Source organism: Sesamum indicum, linkage group LG15 (assembly GCF_000512975.1).
Source record: "Sesamum indicum cultivar Zhongzhi No. 13 linkage group LG15, S_indicum_v1.0, whole genome shotgun sequence".
NCBI lineage: Eukaryota > Viridiplantae > Streptophyta > Magnoliopsida > Lamiales > Pedaliaceae > Sesamum > Sesamum indicum.
Window position 1 is genome coordinate 7,125,356 of NC_026159.1, and position 9,950 is coordinate 7,135,305.

Here is a 9,950-nt window from a genome sequence, read left to right on the forward strand (position 1 = left end):
GATCTCATTTTTCACTAGGAGCCAGGTGCAGACAGAGTTAATCTGCAGAATTGCTTATCATAATTAGTGAAAATGACACAATTAGCCTAGCTGCATATCATAATTGGTGAAAATGACGCAAATTTTTGAACTTAGCATGTGATGGCATGTTACTCTTGCATTGAGATATTTCCAGTAGAGACAAAAAGGTACAAGGCTGCCAAGAGCATTCCAACTCACAAATATTTCCTGTTCAAATACATCCCTTTTAGCATTAAATACAGTACTGTATAGAAAGAGGAAATAATGAAGAACTCCTCTTGAAAGGAGATATCCTGAGAACACTGGCAAGTGCATTATATCTTTCATTTATACAACAAGATATTATACAATCATCTTCTTTAGGAAAACCATTGATTTCCCACTAATACAAGAAATAACAGCCCCAAACATGCAAATGCCAATGGGAGAGCACAAGTAGGATAAGAAATGGATAAAGGGAGAAGATTATCAATACTCAAAGAAGTTCCTTCTCTAGGCCGCTACATATATACAAAATTCATGGAAAATGTGCGGATCGTTTTAAATGATCTTGTATGTCACTGACCAGAAGCAGGTTTCCACGACTGTAGTGGTAACCCATCTATTACACTCAATTGCCTTCGTAGCTTGATAATATGAGCTTGGACCTACACAGTTTAGATCAAATCAGAAGGGTCATCTACAAAAGTCCAAAACTTGAAAACCTATTCATTAAGTCAACTGTGACAATCATGAGCAGCAACTATGCCCCCTTGTTAATGCGGAATATGACAAAATGCGAATAGATTTCACTTTGTCAAATAAGCTAGAAGGGATGTACTCTAAAGAGAGCTGTACACGCACCGCATCTCTTTTTCACACATGTATAAAACATGACACTAGATGACAAGATCTAGCAAAAAACAAAAAAGAGAGAAGTCCAAAGTAAGAAATCATGCAACAGATTTGAAAAGTAAAATTGAAATTATGTTAGGATTACCCGGGTTGCATACCAAAATTGAGCAAATTGCAACCATAGGATGATTTATGCTTCCTTTGACACTTACCATTCATCAATCAAATATCTTTGCATGCGTGTGTGTATATATATATGTATGTATGTATGTATGTATGGATACATAAATAAATTATCCAAGTTGTTTTTGTGGTGCCAAAATATGGCATAGAAATCGATCTTATAAATAATTGTAACAGAGATTAATCGGTACTAAGAAAGCCATGTTAAAAATCGTTATCCCTCTCCAAAAAAATGCTACAGTAATATTAAAACCCCTTGCCTGCTAGATTTAGAGGACAAGGACAAGGACGAGGAAGAGAAACCTAGAAGCATTCTCTGACTCAAAAGCAGAGATGAAAGATCAAAAGCAAGGCAACACGAGCAACAAACAGTATTGATTTGCCAGACTCATGAGAGATTGGAAGTGGAAGAGCAAGTCCATTATACTAGGGAGAAGTTAATCCCAAAAAAATTGGTAGTGCAATGGTTACACCACTAATTAGGCATAATATACTAACAGACAAAACAAAGAATTGCCTCATTCCTAGCACTGAAAATAGGAAGGAGATCCGGCTCTTCCCCAAATTGCTTAAGCTCCACTTCTCCCAAATCCCACAAGAGAGCACAGGCTTCAGAGCGTGGTCTACTTGGGCCCGATCAGGAGGTCAAAGGACCTAGTTGGAGATGAGGTGGAGTGAGTAGGATAAGGTGCAGGAGAGGTGCTTCATAGCAGAGAAGAGCTAGAATGAATGAATCCTATTGTTCAATGAGCAATAAAAAATTGGCAAAGATATTATTTTAAAATTATGTATCTTTCATGTCACTATACAGAGGCAGGTTTCCATGACTATAGTGGTAACCATCTATTATACTCAATTGCCTTCTTTTGATTATGAGCTTGGACCTATACAATTTAGATCAAGTCAGAAAGGTTGTCCAACAAAGTACAAATTTCAAAATCCAGACATCCATGTCAAACTGTGACAGTCATGAACAGCAAATATGCCTCCAGCTAATGTGGCATCTGATAACGGGCAAACAGATCTCCCTTTTCCAAATAAACTTCAAGGGATGTACTCTGAAGAGAGTTGTACAAGCACCGCCTTTCTTCTTCACTAGTATATAACATGACAATGGACGACAAAGAGAAGGGGGAGGACGGAGATGGATAACCATTGTGAGACATATACAGGTGATGTTTACTATTAGAATATCCACCAGAAGAAGAAAAAGCAGAGCAAAACAAAATAAAAGGATAAGTCAAAAGTAAGAAGCAATCGTGCAGCATGTTTCAATGAAAACATGACGTGCACGTGTTGAAAAGCAAAGTTGAAATTATGTAGGATTACTCGCAAGCTTTGTATACAAGAAAATTAAGCGATTTGCAATGATAGGTTGATTTAGGCTTTTATTTACACTTAGCATTCATCGATCAAATATCTTTACATGCGTATATATATGTATGTATAAATAGATATATGAATTATATGAGTTGCTTTCGTGGTGCCAAAATATGCCATAGAAATCGATCTTATAAAGTAATTGTAACAGAAATGAAATGGTAATTAGACAGCCATGTTAGATAATTTCATCCCTCTACAGAAAGCTACATTAATATTAAAAACCCTGCCTACTAGATTCAGAGGACAAGGACAAGAGTGAGAAACGTAGAAGCATTCTCTGATTCAGAAAACAGAGATGAAAGATCGAAGGCAAGGCAAAACGAGCAGCAAACACGGATTATTTGCCACACTAGTGAGAGAATGGAAGTGGAAGAGCAAGTCCATAATACTTGGGAAAAAAGTTCATTCCCAAAATTGGTAATGCATTGGTTACACGACTAACTAGGCAGAACATACTAACATACAAACCAAAGAATTTCCTCATTCCTACACTGAATAGGAAGGGGATCCAGCTCCTCCACAATACCCCTCTCTCCAATTATATCCACTACAGACTTAGATGGATGACAAGTCATACAAAGTTTAATCCAATGGTAGACTCTATTTCTTTAACCATAATCCAAACACTTAATCCAAGGCAAACTCAATTATTAAAATTTTAAGTACTTATTTGTCAAGGAACCCTTATACTTATCCCTAGTATTTGGCATAGTTTTCCAATTTTTCATAGTAAGATACTTGCGGTACATTATATATTAAATTATTATAAGGATATTTATAAAAACCATATCTGAAAGAAATTTTTCAATACAGGTACTTTGGTTATATCATAAATAACTGCTATCTTAACTTATCAACCATTCCAGATGAGATGAACTGAGGTCGCCATACCAAGTGTGTATACCCAATCATCACCACCACAATCTCCTTTGCAAGCATCAGCATCCCAAAACGCACTATTACAACCACACCCAGCGGCCTCTTCAAAACCTTCCTCCATACGCTTGAAATAACAACACGAGCAAACACCTCCCCTGCAAACTCCTAAAACTCCGCTTAGATCAAATGGTATTTCCTCTTCTGCCCCACGAGAGAGTGTGGTTTACATGGACCTGGGAGGTCAGGACCTACTTGCCTACTTGGAGATGAGGGTGCAGGGAGCCGGATAACGTGCAGGCAAGGTTCTCTATAGAAGAGCATTGTGAGATAGACAGAGGTGAAAGCTAGAATACATCATATTAACCACCAGCTTAATATTAGAATACCCAGCAACGGAGAAAAAAAAAAAGTCCTCCAAAGTAAGAAGCAATCATGCAGCAGATTTCGATGAAAACATGACGTGCGCGTGTTGAAAAGCAAAACTGGAAATTATGTTGGGATTACTTGCAAGCAGCGCGTACCAGAAAATTAAGCGATTTGCAACCATAGGTTGATTTATGCTTCTTTTGACACTTACCATTCATCAATCAAATATCTTTGCATGCGTATGTATATTATACGAGTTGCTTTCATGGTGCCAGAATATGGCATAGAATCGATCTTATAAAGTAATTGTAACAGAAGTGAAATGGTAACTAGACAGCCATTTTAGATAATTTCATCCCTCTCCAACAAAAATCTACATTGATATTAAATACCCTTGCCTGCTAGATTTAGAGGATGCGGACGAGGGAGAGAACCCTAGATGCATTCTCTGATTCTAAAGCAGAGACGAAAGATCAGAGGCACGGCACCACAAGCAGCAAACAGAGATGATTTTGCCATAGTCATGAGAGAATGGAAATGGAAAGGAAGTCCATCATACTTGGGAAAAGTTTATCCCAAAATTGGCAATGCATTTCTTACACCACTAATTAGGCATAACATAACATACACACAAACCAAAAGAGTTGCCTCATTCCTACACTGAATAGGAAAGGATCCTGCTCCTCCCCAATATCCCTCCAATTATATCCACTAGACTTATTTAATCAACTGGCAGATTCTATTTCTTTAACCATAACCCAAACACTTAACCGAAGGCTAACTGAATTATCAAAATTTTAAGTATTTAATTGTCAAGGAACCCCAATATTTACCGTAGTATTCAGCATAGTTTTCCAATTTTTCACAGTAAGATACTAGGAGCACATTATATATTAAATTATTATAAATATGATATTTATGAAAACCATATCTGAAAGAAAGTTTTCAATACAGGTACTTTAGTTATATCTATAAATAACTGCTATCTCAATTAATCAACCATTCCAGCTGAGATGAACTGAGGTTGCCATACCAAGTGTGTATACCCAATCATCACCACCACATCTCCTTGTTAAGCATCACCATCCCAAAACCCACTATTCCCCTCACACCCGGCAGCACCCTCTTCAAAACCTACCTCCCTCGCTTGAAACGACAAAAAGAGCAATCACCTCCACTGCAAACTCCTTAAACACCGCTTCAACCAAGTGGTATTCTCTCTTCTGGCCAACTAGAGAGCATGCTCTTCTTGGGCCTGATCAGGAGGTCAGGGGACCTACCTGGAGATGAGGTGGAGGGAGTAGGATAACATGCAGGTCAAGTGCTCTATAGAAGAGAATTGTGAGATAGAGGTGACAGCTAGAATAGATCATATTTAGCACCAGCTTATATTAGGCAAAAGAAAAAGGAGGAGAAGTCCAATGTAAGAAGCAATCATGCAGCAGATGTCAATGAAAACATGACGTGCACGTGTTGAAAAAGCAAAACTGAAATTATGTAAGGATTAATTGAAAGCGTTGCATACGAAAAAGTTAAGCGGTTTGCAACCATAGGTGGTTTATGCTTCCTTTGACACTTACCATTCATCAATAAAATATATTTACATGCATATATATATGTTATACAAGTTGTTTTCATGGTGCCAACGTATGGCATAGAAACCGACCTTATAAAGTAATCGTAACAGAAAAGAAATGGTAATTAGACAGCCATGTTAGGTAATTTCATCCCTCTCCAACAAAAATCTAGATTAATAATAAAAACCCTTGTCAGCTAGATTTAGGGGACAAGGACTAGGGAGAGAAACCTAGAAGCATTCTCTGATTCAAAAACAGAAAAGAAAGATCAGAGCAAGGCAACACGAGCAGAGATGATTTTGCCACACTCATGTGAGAATGGAAGTGGAAAAGTCCATTATACTTGGTAAAAGCTTATTTCCAACATAATGCTTGGATACACCAGTAAGTAGGCAGAATAAATTAAAATCAACTCAACGGCATATCCATAAGCATCAATCATCTGATAATTGTGTTAACAGAACATGACAAGTCTTACCTGCTGACGAGCAGCAGCAAGTTTTAATAGCTCATCTGCCTCTGAGAAATTATTAAACCATTGACTCAACGGGTGGTCTTTGGTATCACCTCTCTTTTCATTCAGATCTTCTACATTTGTAGCAAGAACTGTTGGACAAACAATAAGAATTTACAAATTACACCCAGATTAAGCAAATGACATGAAGCAAATGGACAATTACCAGAAGGCAAGTTTATGGTGACTGGAAGACGAGGCACAATTACAGCAGGATGCTTCTGGACACGAGCATAGAAATCCTCAGATGGATCAGGGAAGACAATCTCGTTGTAAGTTTCCACAACGACAGGCTTTTTGGTTGACTGTGGACCACTCTCATCTTCAGAATACAACTTAAGATGGTGATACCTTACAATGAGAACAGAGACAGAGACAGAAAACACATCAAATAAAGTGGCTCAGTAAATTAAGAAACATATTCAAAGCAAAAATGAATAATGACTTACAGATCCAACTGCTTCTCACAAACATCATTGTGGAAGAACAGGGAAATGGCAATTTCAAATTCACCCCAACCACATTCTGATAACTCAAAAGGAGGTGATTCAACAACTCTAACAGGGTTATTGAAACTGGGATGCAATTGGAATACAGCGCGCTTAATCACCACACCAAGATCCTCATTTGTTGCTCCACGCACATAGACCGTCCACTTGTGTGACTGAGTTCTAAGAGTCAAGAAAAACATTCAAAGAGAAACATCAATTAAATTAATTGGTCGAAAACACTCACAAGGCCCACTCAAAGAAGAAATTCGTCAAAAGCATATAACCATATGAGGTTCGACTTACTCAGTGGCCTTTCTACCAAGCCAAAAAGCAATTGTTCCATAGACTATTGGAACAGAGATTTCAACGTCTTTGAGTCTCTTCAGTAAAATCTGTAGGATATCCAGAAAACAATCAAGTAAGAATTCCATGTGTTCCCAGCTTAATGACAAAGATTATCTAGACAAGATTTCCTGGAACTAAATCACGATAATTCGCCAGTTGCTGCTTTTATGATCAAGAGAAGTTCACAGGACATAAACTTTGTACCATCCTTGTTGATCCTACACTCTGTATGTCACACCAAAATATAACTCCCCACAAAACAATAGTGCATGGAAAGAAGCAGCATACAGTGACCTGGAGATCACTCAAGGACCCAAAGTAGATGGGCCTGCTTTTTACATTAATGCATAAGCACAATACTTTAATTTTATTTTTGTTCCATTTTTTCTTTTTCGTCTTAGTTTTCTTTTCATGTTTCTCTTTCCATCTCAAGTTAATCCGTAAATTGAAGACCAAAAATTAAATCAAAAATTTAAAAAGAAAGAAAAAAATCAATAGATTGGAATGGACATTATGTTGCAACTCTTCTAGGGTTCCCCCTCCCTGCAAAGGATGAAGCATGGGCTGCATGGCTGGGTGGATGGTTATTGGTTAAATTCACAATCTGGTTGAAGAGAATTATGTGCCAAGCAAAATGTTAGGTGTACATGAGGTGATATTTTCATATCAATTTCATATTATCTTATTATCATACTAACAATTTCAACAATTCTTTTGGGAGTTCTGAATCAAAGATTGTGGATGAAAATACATTTTAGCATTGCCCAGAGGGACCTTATAAGAAACCATTTTGCATCACCAAAACTACATCTCACAGCAAACAGATAATCTAGATGAGTAATACATACAAGTAATCCTTAGTATAGTCTAATCCAAGTTAACGAGATGAAGAAAATAGTAATCAGAATGACAAACTAATTTTAGTGCACTGTGTTTCAACCTAAATCTTAGTGAAGTAAGATGATGAAAAATATAAATCTAAATAATAAAAATAATATAACTTGATCCATTGAGGGCCAGTTTACTACTACAAGGGATATCTGGCACTGTCTCATGTTTACCTGCATGCGGTCAGCCCATGTTAATCAAGCAGGCCCATGATAAAGCTGTTTACATGAGGGACTACTATCCCACCTGGGCTGGAGAGATATTTAATCCCACCAGGCCCATGTGGGTGAGAATAAATATAAAATTCACCCTTTTATCCCAATTAATGAATAAAGCTGTTCCAAAATGCCCTTACAGTCCAACAAAGTCTCCACAGATCCTACGTTCTGTATCTCACTTGTTCTTCTTCTTCCAATAAACTCCCACTTTGCCCTCCTATTTCTTTTTTTTTTATCGTTTATCATTTATCAACAAATTTTTTTTCTGAAGCAATTAATTTAAGGCACGCATTCAGGTTCAAAGTTTCTATTAAGCAGCTTTATCGAATCTGGTGCTTGTTCATTAGCGTTTTTCTTATTGCATCCTGAACTGTGCAGATTGCCTATGAAAAACATAGGCAATTTTCTTTGAATTTATAAATTGATTGAAGATCCTTTTTATAATCTGGACAACCAAGGAAAATGAAAAATTGTAACACATTTTATTCCAATTATTTGTAGGAAGTAAACATGTTATCCCAAAAATAATTTACATAAATTTTGCTAAACTATTTCTTGTAATTTAGTCTACTTCAAAATTTACAAGTTATCTAAGCACTAACATTCTACTAAGAGTCCAAGATTTAAATATTTACTGCATGATGCATCTTCCAGAGAACGGGTAGTAATTTGAGGTTTGTACTGCATGTTTGTTGAAGAAGATACAAGGAATTATTCAGAAGAAAAAGTATATTTTTAATCACCATTAACTAGTTGAGGTCAAATAGACCTTATAAATATTCATAACTAGAGTAGCTCAGACAGTTAGTTCCACTTTTCAACAAACGGAAACTGATAAAAAGAAAGAGAAAAGATTCAAAATCAAGTCAAGTATTAACAATATAGGCTCATCCATAACTGTATGTAATATATATTTAAGACTAAGAAAGAATTCTCAGTTTGTAATATCCAGAGTCAATAATAAGTCATAAATTGGTGTTACTTCCAAGATATATTTTATTCGGTGCACCCTCTGGTGCATCTTATGCTCTTATCCTGTTTATAAAGCAACTCACACCCTTTTATCTCGGTCACTTTCAGTATATTGTACTTATGCACTCTAAATGATCTATAAATCCTTGGATCATTTGGAGGCATTGAGGAAGCCTAAAACTGAAGATGCCCTTAACTAATTGTAGAATGCCTGAAAGATACAAGTGCAAATTCCAAGTAAGCAAAGGAATGTCACTATTTACCCAAACTGTGAATCAAGTTCATTAATCAAGCATGCAAGTGTATTTGGCAGCCGAGTATCATCCTATCAACAACTAATTAGGTTCTGACAATGCCTGTGACTATGCATGCAGTTCATACGAAATCCACAAACATAAAACTCAATAAAACATCAAATAAAATTAATCCGTCTGCTTTCTTTTAGTCCAGCCCCAAAACACAACAGCACTACTGCATGCTCATGTAAAGATACCAAAAAACGCACAATCAGAGGAAAGTGTGAGAAAATTTAATGGCAGATGAGAGCTACCTTCTTGTCGCTGTCATCAGAGAACCTGGTGATTTTGAGGCGCTGTGGCTTTAGATTGGACTCAGTGGCATTTCCTTCCAACTGAACGTCGTTTTCCACTGTTTGAGCCATTGCCAAGCATCTAGGAAAAAGAAGAGTGAAGTTCGTGCTCTTGAGCTCTATGCAATTAGGGATTTTGACCAGAATTTATGGGCGTCGTTTCTGATTTCGTGCTAAGGATTGTGATTTGACTCATGCTTGGCCTTTGCTGTCGGGCACTGAACTGGGAATTTGCCAGGGCTCTGCGTGGGCCCTACTCGAACACGGCCAAGTGGGGACTAAGACCTACTTAAATTACACTGATGACCCTGGAATTCAGTTTACTATCACGTTCGTCTTCATCTATATTATTTATTATTATAAGCCGTTTTCGCGAATATATAAAAAAACTTTTGGTCTAAAATGATTAAAAAAAAAAAGAAAGAAATTTGTGAAAATTATGAATTATAATAAATGTAAAAAGTATGAGAGATAAATATGGAGCAGTGGGTAGTTATATACAATTACGAGATTATTAAAAAAATAAATTATTAATCTAACCAATATTTTTGAAATAAATAAATGAAATAAATGATAAATTTGGATATTCAAAATTTAATACGATAGAAAAAATAATAATAGTATGGATTTGAATAAAAAATAACTCAGTTAGAACTCGATTTATATAGGTAAAATTTATTTTGGTATCCA

General features: G+C 36.5%; 1 protein-coding gene across 3 annotated transcripts; it reads right to left on the bottom strand.

Annotated features, from left to right (window-relative positions):
* On the bottom strand, positions 190-9,477 carry LOC105178142 (transcription initiation factor TFIID subunit 14b). Of its 3 annotated transcripts, XR_849106.2 has the most exons (7): positions 9,222-9,477; positions 6,552-6,640; positions 6,207-6,428; positions 5,924-6,108; positions 5,722-5,849; positions 3,313-3,607; positions 190-668 (listed from the first exon to the last, which is right to left on the bottom strand). XR_849106.2 is itself a non-coding variant. In XM_011101519.2 (6 exons), exons 1-6 carry the CDS (start codon positions 9,330-9,332, stop codon positions 579-581), a joined length of 825 nt encoding a protein of 274 aa, XP_011099821.1. In that variant the 5' UTR covers positions 9,333-9,476; the 3' UTR covers positions 190-578. The 3 variants fall into 3 exon arrangements, 2 of the variants coding, with proteins under 2 accessions (XP_011099821.1, XP_020554964.1); XM_011101519.2 differs by lacking the exon at positions 3,313-3,607 and having other exon boundaries at positions 9,222-9,476; XM_020699305.1 differs by lacking the exons at positions 190-668; positions 3,313-3,607 and adding an exon at positions 3,648-4,946.